Genomic DNA, 17209 nt, shown 5'->3' with positions numbered 1-17209 from the left:
GGCACTGGGGTGGATATGTGCAGCCAGTGGGTGAGAGATACTGGCACTCTTGAGTTACAACAAGCCTGTGGGTGAAAGATACCGGCACTGGGCTGGATATACCCAGTGGGTGAGAGATACTGACATTCGGTTGGAAGCATATAGTCAGTGGATGAGAGGCTCTTGGCTCGATGTGCCCAGCTAGTGGGTGTGAGGTACTGGCACAGGGTGAGATACACTGTCAGTAACAGAGTGGCCTGGGCACGACAATGCATGTGGACTCCTTTAACAGAGCAAGAGTCCCTGGTGCTGAGTCAGAGTGCAATAAATATCGACAGGGGCAGTGAATGAGAGGCACATTGGCACTGAGTGAATAGGCTCCTCACACTGGCACTGATTGAGTAAAAACCCTATTACTGAGTGAGAAGCATTGAATTAGAGTGGAATGGGCACTGAGTACAGTTCAGAGAAGGTTTAATAGACTAATACCTGGAATGGGCAGGTTGTCTGATGAGGAAAGGTTGGACAGGCTAGGCTTGTATCCACTGGAGTTTAGAAGAGTAAGAGGTGACTTGATTGAAACACATGAGATCCTGAGGGGTTTTGACAGGGTGGATGTTGAGAGGTCGTTTCCTCTTGTGGGAGAATCCAGAACTAGGGGGTCACCGATTTAAAATAAGGGCTCGCCCTTTTAGGACAGATGTGGAGAAATTTTTCTGTCAGAGGGTCGTGAGTCTTTGGAGCTCTCTTCCTCAAAAGGCGGTGGAAGCAGAGTCTTTGAATATTTTTAAGGCTGAGCAAGGGGGAGAAAGGTTATTGGGAGTAGGTGGATATGTGAAGTTCAGGTTACAATCGGATCAGCCATGACCTTATTGGATGGCGGAGCAGGTTCTTGGGACTGAGTACTCCTAATTTGTGTGTTCACATGAGTGAAAGATCCTGCTGCTGAATGAGTAAGACCGTCACCGAGTGAGACACCCCTGTAGTGAGTGAGCGATGCGTTGTCACTGAGTGAGGGAGATACTGGCGATGGGGGAGATAGATTCTAAATAACTGACACTGATGATGAGAGTCACTGAAAAGAGAAGGACTTGAATTGACGTCGCATTTCTAACCCTCAAACACCTCAAAATGCTTCACATCCATTATTTGGTTTGGATTTCAGTTGCTGTTCTTAGATAGAAAATGGAGAAAGGGAAATAAAATGAGTTAATAAAAGCAAAATACTGCAGATGCTGGAGATCTGAAATAAAAACAAAGTGCTTGTAAAAACTCAGTGGGTCTGGCAGCAACTGTGGAGAGAGGAACAGAGTTAACGCTTCAACTCCAATATGACTTCTTCAGAACTGTTTCCAGTTCCTCAGAAGAGTCATATTGGACTCGAAATGGTATCTCTGTTTCTCTCTCCACAGATGCTGCCAGACCTGCTGAGTTTTTCCAGCACTTTCTGTTTTTATTAAATAAAATTAGTTACCTGCTAATCTGTCCAGTGATGTTTGTGGAGGGAGTAATGCTGATGATGGATACGCCCATACCAAGAGACTTTAACATCATCCTAAACTACCAGACTGGCCTCGACTTAAAGTCTGTTCTACACCTCTGATGATGAACAATCCTTCAGTATTGCCCTGGAATATCAGCCTAGATTAAAAAGGAGGTGATGATTGTGTATGAGAGAGAGAGATACTCTGGTACTGGCAGTGAGAGATAGACATTTGACACTAAGAGAATAACACTGCTACTGGGTGAGCCAGATATGTATCCCGGTGCTGAGTAAGAGAGACGTCTGCACTGGTGAGTGACAAAGGGACTCAAACAAGACACTGACACACTGTGAAATAGCCTGCCTTGTCACCACAATGTCAATGTGAATTGTTAAAAATTCAGAAATACATCATAGTAAAACTTCTCATTTTCCAATTTTGAAGAGGAAAGGTGCTAAGGTATGTGATTTAATAAAAAGCAAAAAATAAAAGGCAATCCTGGAAATCCGAAATAAAGTAAAACTTCTGAAAATGCATAGCAGTTGATCAGGTTAATATCTCTTTGCTAAAGCATTAATCTGTCTTTCTCTATCTGAGCTTGACTGACTTGCTGTGTATTTCCAGCATTTTTGCTTTTATTACCATACGTGTCAGATGGTTTCGGAGCATAAGACAGAATCAACCTCAGGCTGTTAAAAATTCTTGTGTGCATATACGGCAGAGGTTATGGTTCCTATGAGAAAGTGAGTTGAGTTCAGCAACAGGGTATGAGAAACTGGCCATTTTCAGCTTGTGTTTCTTGGAAACTGCATATGAGCCAGGCAGCACAAAGAAAGGATTCACTGAGCTCACATCCTTTCTCCTCTCCCTGGACGTTTCGAGTAGCAATATCCTATTTAGCTGGCAGATAGATAGGGAATGTTAAAAGTTATGTTTAAAATCCAAGAAATTAGTTATTTCACTTTTAAATGTATATAAAACTTGACATTCAATTTTTTTTTAAAAGTGAAACCATTAATTGAGTAGTTAATCATAAAATGTTCAAAATTTTCTCTTTTTTTGAAGCATTGTGTTGCCCATATTTGTTTATAGATGATCATCCAGCCTCCTACTTTAATTCTGGAAGGAGACTGATGGAGATGACTCAAACACAGTGGAGACCAAGTTATATCCGGTTCCCACCCGTCCCAATTTATCTTTAAAGGGCTGGAATCTTGTCCTGCCATTTAGAAGACAAATGTCCTCAGTGAATGGATCCAGGGATGGGATTCCCTTTCCCTGGAATCTCTGCTCCAGTGGCCCAGCTGGGACCAGGAGTATTGGACGAGGATGGTATGCTCAGTGAGGTGAGGCACACGAGATACCACATAGCTGGCTCTAAGCTGCAGCATGGATTCCAGGCCAGAGAAGTTGCTGGGAACCCCAAAAATATGTAAAGTTTTTAAGGCCAGCCCTCTTGCAGGGAGGCAGAGGAGAATATGTCCTGGGTTAGCAGGGTGGAATTGGGTGGTCGGTGGGGGGAGAATGGTTTGTATAGCCTTCCCTATTGTTTGTGAGTGAGCACTCCAAATACCTAATTTCCTTGACTCTCCCTCTCCTAGCAAGAGTGGTGCTTTTAATGAGCTGTTAAGTGGATCTGGATGGAAATATTATAGATGATTTTTCACTCACTCTTTAAACAAAATGTGTGGCTTCCAGCCAGTGAAATGTGGCTCCATACAGCATGGGAAAGTTGAAAACTAAGCAGAGTGGAGGTTCAAATATATATCTCCAGTCAGCCTTCAATGCACTGTACTTCCCTTTAGAAGCATCTTTTGGAAATGGAAATAGATCATCTCATATCTTTGGTTTGTATGCTGCCCAATGTGATCTTCCATCTCCCTTTAAGACTTTCTTCAAAACTCAATTCTTTGATCAATATCATAACATTGCCTTCTTTGCCTCAGTGTCCATCTTTTTCCTGTACCTTTGTGAAGTACCTTGGGATGTTTTTCTATAAGGCGCTATATAAATGCAAGTTTCTGTTCTTGAACATGTCAAAATCAAGGAGATGTCATTAGCCTCAGTATTCCTGGGATAAGGAGGGCAAATAAATTGGCCAAAATTATTATTGTTTCTGATTGCAAACTACTAATCCCTGCTAGATTGTGAGAGAGGATGAATTTCTGTAAAGTTACAACAGCAGAGCAGTAGCTGTGGAAATGCATCCACATATTGTCTGAATGTGAGGCGAGGACAAAATCAGACTTGTTTGCAATGGTTCCTTGTGGTCAATTATCATACTCATTGTCTATGGTTACATATGTTGAATGGCCAATTGGGTGAAGTACCAAAATGCTGCTGCTGGCTCTAAAAACTACACTTGAGCCTTCAGAAAAAAAAGTCAGGTTGTTCCCTCGTATAGTGCAATCCATGTAGGAAATGCTAGTTCATAACATTTTAAGCCTGCACATTTCATTTGCTACTCAATGCATTATGCCCATTCTAAAGGTTTTTAAGTGTAGGATTTATTATTTTTCTGGTTTGAGAATAAATTTGACCAAGTATTTGACTTGAGTCCTTACATGAACATGCAAAATAACAGTATATATAAACAGGAGAAACTGATGGAGATTGTAAAATAACATCTACTGATGGCTTGTTAATCCACACATGCTAAGAGTAGAGTGTAACCTTCAAAAGTTTTTGTTTCAATTCATTGATTGTATCCAAAAATAATTCTTGATGTTGAAGATTTTTCATTGCTAAAAATGAAATACTGTGTTCATAATGGTCTAGAATTTTACTTTTCAAAATAATAGTGAGGCAAACAATGCTGACCTTAATTTCCGTACAAATCGTACAGCAATCTCAGGGGAAAACAGATGCATGTTTGAATGTGAAAATCTTGAAGTTGCTGTCCAAGATGTCCCACTCCACTGTTAGCTTCTGCTATGATCCCCGTGGGGGAACCCTATACCCAATTAATCAAATTTACTGAATGACTGCCAAATGAAGAAATTACCAACAATATTTCACCTTTCCTAACTTTTACTTTAATACGAATCAGAACCAACTTCAATGAAACATAATTAATAGGCAAATGATACTTCAAATGAAAAGTTAAATTTGACTTTAAATAATTGGTACAGCGAAATATGTCTTACGCAACACAAACATGTGCATTACTCCCCGCAGACCTGTGGCACTATGTGGCCACAGAGTTCCACAATATGCTGTTCTTTATTCATACAGGGTAGGTCAGGAGTCCTATCTGACAACAGCTTTCACCTCAGTGTTTCATGAATATGATTATCATCAACAAGGCACACTTCTACAAACCTCCTCTCCCTTGGGTCATGACAGCCCTGTTGGTGTAACTTTCCAGAGTCCCTTTTCAACCAACCAACCAATAATACCTGTTCATGGTTTGGCCACTTCTGGTAAAACGCCCAGCTATTTAGTGTCTCTGAGCTATTCACACAACTTTCCAGGTTTTAGACCTTCCTAGTCAGTTCATACAGGGCCTCCCAAGAGCTCTTGTCTCCATTTCTGCCAAACAGAAAAAAACTGATCTCTTCCTGAGTGAGATTTGCTTCTTTTCTTCATAATAATTAGCTGTGTCCCTCTTTCTCTCTCTCTACTCTCTTTGTTTATGCATTTGTGTGCTGATCACCTCCTGCTTCTAGCTCTCCTATCTTCTTTATAGCAGTAGCTTCTTTGCCTGCTTGCTCTATGTCTGACAGTCACATGGATTTCATATATTAACTTTGTTCCTGCCGATACTGCTTGCAGTTCAAAGATCACAATGTCATATGGACCAGTATTTCTTATAGTCCAAGAAAATTATAATTGATCCCTTTACAATTGATGCAAACTCTTTTCAAACCTTCATTAAAACAATTACAGATTCCACAGACTTTTCAAAGAAATTACAAATGTTCCTTACTGTACTGCTTTCAGATCAAAGGTTGTCACAGTATCAAGAAAAGGCATCTCATTGCCTGACTCGTCATTCAATTGCATTAAACAGCTGTACTTACATGTACTTATGAACTAAACTTGCCACAAGAAGTTGGGATTGTACATTTCAGCTGTAACAGTGTGATATGTCTCATTTCCTGTCAAACACCCTCTCTGGTACTGAAATAGCAAATGCTTCTGTACTTTTTTGTGACCATTATAATTTTTGAAATACCTTTTATTGTACTACAAGTCTGAGGCCAGAATTTTCCAGCCCCTCCTGCCAGCGGGATCTTCTGGTCCCATTGATGTGAATGGAGGTTTCAATGGCTCGCTGGCCCCGCCATGGGGAACCCACCCTGAGGGGAGAGCTGAAAAATTCCAGCCTCAGCCTCAGTGTTTCAAGATTCCCAGTGACAATTCAAGATGGTACCCAAAAGCATTTTCAAAAAATTCTACTTGTTCAGTAATGATTTGCTGGCTTCTCAATATGAGTTTTAAGCAATTTAGATATGATGTGAAGCAAAATTTGCAAATAAAATGTGTGCCAACTACCATGTGAAGCACAAAATGCACTCACGCACATAACATTTTAATATAGATACACCAGCAGATATCCATCCCTTGGTTACTCATGTTGAGTCAAATAACACTGTTGCAATGGGAGGGTTTTACTGGGTTATGGAAGTGGGGAAGATGTACACATCTCCAGTGCAAAGAATTTTAAAGATTTTGCAAAACAGCTCCCAAGAGGCAGTGGTTTAAGCTTATTTTGATTGGCTCCTGGAAAATAAATGGTGTTTTCCTTAACAACTGGTGGAACATAAATATTTTTCATAGTTGTTGAAGTAAATGTATTAACATTATAAATTGTTTTTGACTTATCAGCATAAACAAATGAAAAAGATTGCTGTTGTAACTCTGTAACTTACAAAATATAAAAACCTGACATAATTTTTCTCATCCTGTCTTTTTCTCTTACTTTCTCCTTCTGTCCCTCCATGGTTCTGACAGGCTGGATTTCATGCAGCCCGTTGAGGTTGGAACTATGGCAGTGGGGCCCACTTAATCATGGGAGAAGGCCCACGTCAGTCTCCTGGCAATGGGAGAACCTTTACTGATTAAATGGGAAGGTGGAAGGGGCTTTCGCAGGACTCCTAGCCAGTGGCAGCGAAATGTCAATTAGGATTATTAATAAGCCAACTGACGCCCATTATCCCCGATCCCACATATTCTGCGGTGATCCGAGTGAAGAATCATCATGTCTGGCAGAAGGAAAGGAGGCAAAAGACTGGGTAAAGGCAGAGCAAAGTGACACCGCAAAATGCTTTGTGATAATACCCAGGGCATCACCGAACCGGCAACCCGCAGTCTGGCTCGCTATGGCGGTGTCAAGCAGATCTCTGGTTTGATCCATGAGGAGACTCGTGGGGTGCTGAAGGATTTCCTGGAGAATGTGATCAGGGATGCTGCCACCTACACTGAACACGCCAAGCGCAAGATAGTCACTGCTATGGATGCGGTGTACGCTCTGAAACACCGGATTCGGTGGCTGAGCAACTCGACCCTTTCTACCAAACACACAATTTAGTGGTAGCTCAGTGATTAAATGGAGGCCGCCCGGATAACCCATGCCATTGGAAGGCTGCCCAGCAAAATCTCTCTGGTTTACCAGGGGCCTCCCAGGTAAGTGGGGGGAAGGGCCTTGCTATCAGGCACTATGTGACCGATGATAGAGGTACCCAACATGAGGCAGTGGGGTGGCCACTGACAGACACCCATTACTCATCTGTGGCCTGAGGTCCCTCTGCAATCCTGGGCCTCAGGTGGGTGCAGTGCTGCCAACGGCCACTAGTGCTGGTGGCAATGACAAGCTGCTGGCCTCTGATTGACCAGCAGCTCTCAGCCGGCGATACTTCTACCACAGGGGTCATCAATTTTGGGGAAGGCCCTAGAGCGGCCAGTTAAGTGTCTGAAGGCCTCCCCCTTAGAGGAGGAGTTCCCCAACCGTTCTCTGCTGGTGGGCTACACCCCTGTTGGCCTGACATCCCAGCCAGTGTCTCTTTTATACTTTATCTTTGTGTCACAGATAATATTCCCATCAAAACTTTCTTCAAAAAGGTTCCAAAGTTCATGTTTTATCATATTTCAATTCTTTAGGGAAGACAACCTAACAATCACTGGTATAGCCTCTATGCTCTTGCACTCCAAATTGTACAGCATACATCATCTTCAAGCATGCTGCTGCATAAATGGAAGGTTTTCCACAATGACTATGGTCAGACTGTGATATACTGGAAATTGGGGACACAGTTGGTTGTTAGGCTTTGTAGCTGTCTGACTTCAGCTGCTAGTGATGGCTCTGGGAAGAATATGAACTAGAATGATGAGTTTCTTGGAGAGATGTCGGCTTTGATGGAAACGTTCTTAAACACATTTCACACATGCTTCTATAGATAGGTTTTATCCTTTTCTTGTCAATTGTATCACTTATTGCATCTATTATTTTATAGGCCTTATTTTTAAAAGTGTTTAGTTTAGTGCAGTGGTTCTCAAGCTGGGGTCCATAGATACTTTGCAGGGGGGCTGCAAAATAATGTGAAATGCTAGCCTGAAGACAGGGTGGAATGCGGCCACCACACGCATAGTGTATCATGGGCTGGCTATCTTACCTAGGAGGTAAGGCTATCTTACCAAGGATAGACAGAATCTGCAGTGAGAGGCAGATGCACCTATCTCACATCTGTAATTAAATACTTGTTTTCTTAAAAGCATTTTAAAAACATTCCTTGCATGCAGCAGTTTCATATTATGGGTATTATATAGTGTAGTATTATAATGTGTGGGATCGGGGCAGATCTGTGATTATTAAGACATTTGAAAAGAGGCTCTTCAACCAAAGGAGTTTGAGAACCATTAACATAGTGGACAGCCCAATAGTAGTCTAAGGGATTGCTGAGAAAGGAATAAAAACATATGTTAACAGGGTGAGATGAAGTAAGGCGGGAGGAGGTAGAGTATGAACAACAGCACAGGCTTGTTGTGATGTATGGTCTGTTTCTATCCTGTAAAATTCAATTTAATTGTATATAATTTTCAGCAATTTGATTGGTTTTATTTTCATTCCTTGCTTTTGGTAGTTGCTCTTGATATTTGATTAGAAGAATTTGAAATTGCTGTTTGTTAGTTTTATTTCTGGTCGTAATGTGTTCATTGGCACATTGCATACTTTTTTTTAGTTATTCTTTGTTATTGATTTCTGAATATAAAATTTGAGCAGTGTGTTTCAGGCGCTTGGAGGCTCATGCTCAATTTTTGTAAACTATACTGAGAGAGTACTGGCTTCACAGAATCGGGACTTTAATATGTATCAGCAGATTCCCTATAGCCTGAGTTATGATGATTAGAAAATGCGATGATTTATTTAATATAGAATATATCTTCAAGACCATTGAGTTTTGGTGAAAAACTAATTTAATTTGCACTTTTATTGCTAAGTATCAAAGGTGTATTTGAACAGCATGCTCTCTCTCTGCTCCCCATTTTCTGGTGGGTGTTTTGCTGCACATATGGGGATTGCACTTCAAGCCTGTGAAAACCTCTTATATTAACGTTATTTATATTTGATCCTATACAGACTTCCCATGGTTGGACAAAACCTACTCCATGGCACGCTCCTTGCCCTCTGTCAAGAATGAGTTGCCATGTTAATAGATTTCCCTGACTAGATTTGCTGACTAAGTATTTATTTGGCTGCATTGTACATCATGCATATTTCTGACAGCCTCCCATTGTTAATTTTAACATTACCTTGCCATTGTTGTTTAAAGCTTTGGCCTTTGCTGCTTTTGTACAACGTGTAATTAACATGAAAGTATGGAAATCCTTTGGGTATTCCATCACATTCCCTGATTTGTTTCATGTAAACATTGTGGTTCATGTGGCAACCTGATGGCCATATGTGTACTATCTGCAATGCCAGGAATCATGCTAGTTTGAAAAGCACATAAAAAGTTCTGTACAAGAAAAAAAAAATCATGAAAATTACGCACTATTTTACTGATGCAAATCTATCCGACATCTTTCTTTAGGTCTTCCCTTCATCAGGAGTATCAGTTTGCACTCTGCTCCATTCATGGAATTACAGTTTTTCACTTGGGTCTTCCTATGTTCTTCATATACATGACTCATCCTTCAGTGCTACTTTTGGGGCTCCTATACAAGAGTAGGATCTCATGCCTCTTTCTACATTTATCAGTGCTACATATCTATCCATTCTAACATACTTGCAGTTTAATTCCTCTTGTTTGCATCAATGGCAATGCACTCTTTTCCTGGTAGCCATGGACACTCTTCCTCTCACCTAATGATTGTGCCCTCTGTGTCAGTACGTGGTGTCCATGCCTCTTCTAGCAACTGATTGTCCTCTCCTGCTACACCACTGCCCCCCCACCCCTGCCGCACACACCCAACCCCCTAAAGTGCTTTGAGGACTTCTATTAGTACCCCAGTTATGGCCTCCTCTGGTGGCTTTGGTGTGATATGGTGTACAGCTTCTCAAATCTCGATTTCCCCCCCCCCCGCCCCCCTCCACTTCCTAATAGCCCATTCTCTGATTTTAATCCATCGATACAAGGACCCCAGATTCTCTTAAATTTCAGCTCTCGTTATTATTTTCATGCTTTTTAAAGTTCTCCACAAACTGCTTGAATGATGCCTTTATAGAGTTGTACAAAACAAATTTGGCCCCCATTGTGCTTGTTTTGGCTGTGCCTTTATGAACTCCCAACTCCAGGTTTTCAGACTAGCCCCTCCATCCCCACCCTCAGGATTTAGGTCCCCAGAGGTCTTCCCATCCCATGCTACAGTGCTCCTCTGAGCACTCCTATTCTTAGATCACAGAATTACAGTGCAGAAGAGGCCCTTCGGCCCATCGAGTCTGCACCGACACATGAGAAACACCTGACCTACCTACCTAATCCCATTTACCAGCACTTGGCCCATAGCCTTGAATGTTATGACATGCCAAGTGCTCATCCAGGTACTTTTTAAAGGATATGAGGCAACCCGCCTCCACCACCCTCCCAGGCAGTGCATTCCAGACCGTCACCACCCTCTGGGTAAAAAAGCTTTTCCTCACAACCCCCCTAAACCTCCTGCCCCTCACCTTGAACTTATGCCCCCTTGTGACTGACCCTTCAACTAAGGGAACAGCTGCTCCCTATGCACCCTGTCCATGCCCCTCATAATCTTGTACACCTCAATCAGGTCGCCCCTCAGTCTTCTCTGCTCCAACGAAAACAACCCAAGTCTATCCAACCTCTCTTCATAACTTAAACATTTCATCCCAGGCAACATCCTGGTGAATCTCCTCTGCACCCCTTCCAGTGCAATCACATCCTTCCTATAATGTGGCGACCAGACCTACACACAGTACTCCAGCTGTGGCCTCACCAAGGTTCTATACAACTCCAACATGACCTCCCTACTTTTGTAATCTATGCCTTAATTGATAAAGGCAAGTGTCCCATATGTCTTTTTCACCACCCCACTAACATGCCCCTCTGCCTTCAGAGATCTATGGACACACATGCCAAGGTCCCTTTGTTCCTCAGAACTTCCTAGTGCCATGCCGTTCATTGAATACTTCCTTGTCAAATTACTCCTTCCAAAGTGTATCACCTCACACTTTTCAGGGTTAAATTCCATCTGCCACTTATCTGCCCATTTGACCATCCCGTCTATATCTTCCTGTAGCCCAAGACACTCAACCTCACTGTTAATCACCCGGCCAATCTTTGTGTCATCCGCAAACTTATTAATCCTACCCCCTACATAGGGGGTTGTTTATATATGTTTATATATATGTTGTTTATATATGTTGTTTATATAAATGATAAATAATAGGGGACTGAGCACAGATCCCTGTGGTACACCACTGTAGATCCTCTGATTGTTCCTAGCGCCAGCTTCCTCAAATTCTACCAACACCTCAAGTACTCCCAAACCTCAGCTCTCTCAAGTGCTTTCCCAGCTGCAAAATCCTACTCGCAGGCCTGGACCTCAGTTTCATCTCTTTCCATTGTGTTCTGAAACCTGCTGGCCTCTGAGAGGTCCCAGATCCCTTAAATACTCTTAAGCCCCAGGTCCTGAAAGTGGCCTCAGACTCAAGTCGTTTGAAAGTATGCTTATAGACTGCAACATTCTCCAACTTCTGTCTCCCATGTGCCCCACCGTTACAATGATTTGTCTGAGCGAATAAATTTCTCCTCATCTCAGTTCTGAATGATTGACCCCTTAACCTGAGACTGCGCCCCCCATGTTCATGTTCTAGGTTTCCCAGCCAGGGAAAACAACTTCTGTGTTTTTAAAAATTCTTTCATGGGCTATGGTGTCACAGGCAAGGCCAGCATTTGTTGCTCATCCCTAATTGTCCTGAACTAGGTGCTCAGCCATTGCAGAGTGCAGTTGAGAGTCATCTGCAATGATGTGGGTCTGGAGTCACATGTCGGCCAGACCAGATAAGGACGGCAGATTTCCTTCCCTAAAGGACATTAGTGAACCAGATGAGTTTTTACAACAATCGATGATAGCTGTCATGGTCACCATTACTGAGTCTAGCTTTACGTTCCAGATTTAATAATTGAATTTAAAATCCACATGTATCAGAGCCAAAATAGAGATTGAAAGGAATATGGAAAAGACTGACAACACAGGAAAGGAACATAAGATTGAGGGAAAAAGTCAATGACAAATAGAGCGACAAAAGAGAGAAAAATCGAATGGAAAACACAGAATAGCAACAGAGAGTGACGTGGAGAGAATTAGTGTAAGAGGAATGAAGGACATCTGCAGGAACAGAAAAACATTTTTTATCTGTCTCTGAACAGCGCCACAGGCGACTAACTAACATTATTTAAAATATGTATATGTAAGAGTGATTTCAAAGCAATAATCCCTTCATTCAGTATAGGTTAATTATCTTTGATGAGATTTCTGCCTTGTAATGAATTCTGGGTATCCTTAAACTATATTTCACAGAATCACATAGTTGTTACAGTACAGAAAGAGGCCATTTGGTCCATGTTCTCAGCACTGGCTCTCCGAATGAGCAATTCACTTAGTGCTATTCTCCCGCCTTCTCCCGTAACCCTGCACATTCAATCTTTTCAGGGAGCAGTCTAATTCCCTCTGAATGCTTCAATTGAAACTGCCTTTACCACATTCTCAGGCAGTGCATTCCAGGCTTTAACCACTCGCTGCGTAAAAAAGTTTTTTTCATATTGCTTTTGCTTCTTTTGCCAATTATTTTAAATTATTTATTTTATTATTTTTAAATCTATGCCTTCTCATTCTTGATTCTTTCACAAGTGGCAACAGTTTTTCCCTATCTACACCATACCTCTATCAAATCTCCTCTCAGCCTTCCTTTCTCCAAGGAAAACAGTTCCAACTATATATTAGAGATTTTTCTTATTTTGTGGATTGATTCTATTCATGTTTAGTTTCTTTCTGTTAACAGCACTTTCAATCTTTGCCCTAAAGTGCACTCAATATCAATCTATGATGATGTTCACACCACATGATGCATGACCGCAATGTAATTACTACAAATTTATTCTAAGCCAGTTTGCAGTCTATTACAAGGAATTAATAGCAGATAGTATATCATTCCATAGCATATATATTTAATGATGAACTGCAAAATAACCACGTACAGGTTGTGTCTACATTATGATAATATTTTAGCAAGGTGATGCACAGGTAATTTCAACAGATTAGTTATACTGTTGCATGGTATACTCCATAACACCCTAGTCAATTTATTTTCTGGGCTTCAATTATATATATATATTTTTTTTTTAAACTGTTATGTAGTGTTTTCCCACTATATACATAAAGAAAGATTTTGTATTTACAAATTATCTTTCATGAACTCAGGACTTCCCAGAATACTTTACAATCCATAAATACTTGTGAAGCATAGTCACTTTGTAATTAGATTAGACATGGCAGCCAATTTGTGCAAAGCAAGGTCCCATAAACAACACCAAGATAATGACTAGATAATGAGATATATGATTTGAGGGGGCTTGACAGGGTAGATGCTGAGAGGTTTTTTTTCCTCTGGATGGAGAGTCTAGAACCAGGAGGCATCGTCTCAGGGTAAGAGGTTGATCATTTAAGACTTAATGCGGAGGATATTGTTCACTCCGAGAGTTGTGAATCTTTGGGAATTCTGTACACCAGAGGGCTATAGATGGATGCTCGGTTAGTGAGTATATTCAAGGCTGAGGTCGCTAGGTTTGTGGACTCGAAGGGAAGTCGAGGGATTTGGGGATTGGGTGGGGAAGTGGAGTTGAGGTCGAAGATCAGCCACAATCTTGTTGAATGACAGAGCAGGCTAGAGGCGCTGCTGCTCCCATATCTTATGTCTGAATGTGTTTTTAGTGGTGCTGGCCAGGAAGCAGGGGAGAACTTCTACTATTCTTCAAATAGTGCCATGGGATTTTTTACATCCACCTGAGAGGGCAGAAGGTTTAATGTCTCATTCAAAAGACAACACCCCTGGCAGCGCAGTACTTTGTCAGTAATTGTGTAGTGCAGACTAACATATAACTATGTTGACTGTACTTTTTTTTTCAGATCTGGAAGTGTTAGAAACCATTGGATTGAAATATATTCTTTTGTGGAACAACTGGCTGAGAAATTTTTAAGGTATCATCATGTTTATTTAATATAATTACTGTCAAGCCTAGTAGTTAATTCATTCAAAATACTTCAATAATAATATACTTTTTTCAGTCCTCAGTTACGAATGTCTTTTATCGTGTTCTCTACAAGAAGTACAACCTTAATGAGCTTGACTGCAAATCGGTGAGTCTTGTCATTGAGCACTCAAACATGAAAAGTGCATTTTAGTCTTCAAACGGTACAGATTGTGAATGTTTTTGCTATAACAGGCCATTTTCTTTGACTGAGAGGTCTTCATTGCTGGCTTTGTGAAATGAAAAATAACTCACCAATATTTAGTCACTGTTTTGACAGTGCATCTGAATAACAAAAATGAGTGGCAAATGCTAATTATAGCCATTAATTTCTTACTATTGTTTGAACTTAAGTAATTGTATTTCAATTAAAGGGAAACCATACGGAAAGGCCTTAAAACCCTTCGGAATGAAGTGCCTGGAGGGGATACATTCATGCATGAGGGCTTCAGAAAGGTATAATTTCCAGCACAAGTTGTGTTGTTTGTAATTATGCTTTTTTAAAAAAACACATAGATTCAGTCAGTAAGCCATATTGCTTAAGATTTGCATTACTTTATTTAGTAACTATATTTCATTTAATCTTGCTACAGGCAACTGAACAGATTTATCATGAAAACTATTCAGGTAGGCATCATCCTTGTTTCTTGGTGGCCATATTTGATCCAAATCCTTGTGTTTAAATCCCACTGTAGCGTTCCCAATAGCTCTATAGCTTCCTACGACTCCAGCTACGCTCCCGCTAACCCACCCGCCTCCCAAACTCTCCACTTTTCTGACTTGAGCCTCCGGTGCATCCTCCCTCCTTTTCAGCCTATTATGGGCAACATTATTGGACCTTCAGTTGCCTAGGCCCAAAGCTCAATTTCCTTCCTAAACCCCTGTGCCTTTCCATTCACCCTCCTCCTTTAAGACCATTCTTACAGTGCGTCTATTTAACTAAGCCTTTGGTCACCCACTCTATTATTTCCATCTATTCTCCGAGCCTATTTTATTTCCTACTCCTCTGTAATGCCACTTTGAAGGTTCTTTATTAGTGCAAGTTGATACTGTTGTTAATGTTTTCAACTTTTTGCTTTTACCAAGTAGTTATGACATGTCAGATATAAGATACTCCATCAACCTTTAGTATAATTTTAACACCGCCTGCATTTTATATAAAATAATTCCAAATGTTTCACACAACAATTACAGTCACTCCGAGAGTAATTCAAGTTAATAAAACCTTTTTTTAAACTTATTTTGTACAGACCCTCTATCAGGGTTTCATTGTATATTTCCTCCTCAAAAATGTGATGTGTTTTATTTTTAGGGCACACACACCCAAACAATAAGTTTTCTTCCACCTCCCCTTCCTCTGGTGTCAGTAAACCATCAGATGCGGCAGTGAAGCAAACAAATGGCCTGTTCCCAGACCTCTGCCAGTACTCTTCAGTTGCCAGAAGGCATGGAAATAGCTCAGTGACAGCTTATTCCCTATTTCCACCCCCCACCACCCCCCATTGCAAGGAAATAGTGGCCTTTGTTTGGCACTTTTCTGCACAATGCAGCTGAGATTGGGAACTTTGAAGTAGTGAAAAGTGATTGTTCTGTATTCACAGGTTATTACTTATGCAATAGGGAATTTATGACCTTATTTAATGTTCCAAGCAGGGGCTTGTTTTAAACACATTACAGTTTGATGCTGTGACTAGGAGATGCCAGTATTTGGCTCTGGTACAAACCTATACTTGCTGACTGTATAAACGATAATTTACATCCCCATTTGTGATACTGTGCTTGGGACTCTGTGTTCATCTCCAGCAGCAGTACTGTATTTGTTAACTTGCAACACAATCTTCAACCACAGCATTGGAAATGACAGTTGTCAAATGTAATATACCCAACCTGTACCCATAGTCAAACACAGACTGAGTTTCAGCCACAATACAGCAAATGAAGATATAAATTTTAATTCTCTGGTAATTTTTCGCTAGTTTTCTGTCTTAATCCCAGTCTGCTGCTCCCCCTCTTTCTAATGCATGGTCTTGTTTAAAATATTATCTATCTTCATTTTATCACCCTTACTCATAAGTTGCATTGTTTAAGAAAATATTCTGATTTACATTTAAAGACTAATTAAAATAATTTAATTCCCAGTCTCCCGCTACACGATTATGTTAGTGCGCAGCAGTGGCAGCGCATGAAACAGTCAGTACATATTAAAATCAATTTTCTGCTTTTTGGAAAATCACCCATAAGTCAGTGCAGCTCCCCAGAGAGCGGGAAATTTGATTTTAATGTGCGTTGACTTTTATACACGGTGCTGCCACTGCACATTAATGCAACGGGAAGCAGAAAACCAATACCAGAAATTATTTTAGTTAATTTATAGAATATAAACTAGAAACTTTTCTCCTAACAAAGTGACTCATAAGTAAGAGAAGTAATGCAAAGCTAGAAAGCATTTTAAACATCCTTATCCATTAGGGGTGGGGCGCTGTTAAGAATGACAATCTGATAGAAGGCAACAATAAAATTGGGATACAGAGAGAGAACATTAGCCAGAGAGGGAGAAAAATAGGACCTATTGTAATGTTAACCTATGTCTCATATGTGGGTCATAGATTTTTGGGTAGCTCTTCTCTGGTAATGAGGGTGGAAAATCATTTCATACATGGGTCACCTTATATGCAGGAATGAACGGTAGTGAGCAAAGTCTAATTTTGGTACAGGACAGATTGAAGATAGAAAGACTGGACACTGACATTCTCCCATAATTTTAGATGTCCATGAAGCCGCAACTTAGTTAAACCTCTTTCAAGCTCATTCCTCGTAATTTATGAAGTTATCAAGTTAGCTATTTTATATCTATTATAGCTAATTTTTCAAAGAAACTAATATATTGGTTCAGTAATGAGTTCACTAAGGAGAACTTAGTATGTTACTGCATCAAAGTTATCCTGCTAATGACAAGATATATTTTGCTTCCCTCCCCCTCTCCTTGATCTCATTATTAGTCAGTGGAAACGCATACAGAAAATTTGTGAGAAATAA

General features: G+C 40.7%; 1 protein-coding gene across 2 annotated transcripts in view; it reads left to right on the top strand.

Annotated features, from left to right (window-relative positions):
- The window catches only part of antxr1d (ANTXR cell adhesion molecule 1d), a 115889-nt gene that overhangs the window by 1860 nt on the left and 96820 nt on the right, over nt 1–17209 (top strand). For both annotated transcript variants that reach the window (XM_078530704.1, XM_078530705.1), the window contains exons 2-5: nt 14052–14123; nt 14211–14282; nt 14548–14629; nt 14767–14800. In XM_078530704.1, the coding sequence (XP_078386830.1) occupies nt 14052–14123; nt 14211–14282; nt 14548–14629; nt 14767–14800 (260 nt within the window). The remainder of the gene's footprint in view (nt 1–14051; nt 14124–14210; nt 14283–14547; nt 14630–14766; nt 14801–17209) is intronic.

Source organism: Cetorhinus maximus, chromosome 27, assembly GCF_964194155.1.
Source record: "Cetorhinus maximus chromosome 27, sCetMax3.hap1.1, whole genome shotgun sequence".
Classification (NCBI taxonomy): domain Eukaryota; kingdom Metazoa; phylum Chordata; class Chondrichthyes; order Lamniformes; family Cetorhinidae; genus Cetorhinus; species Cetorhinus maximus.
Note: the sequence above shows the minus strand (reverse complement) of the source record. Positions and strands in the feature narration are given on the sequence as shown.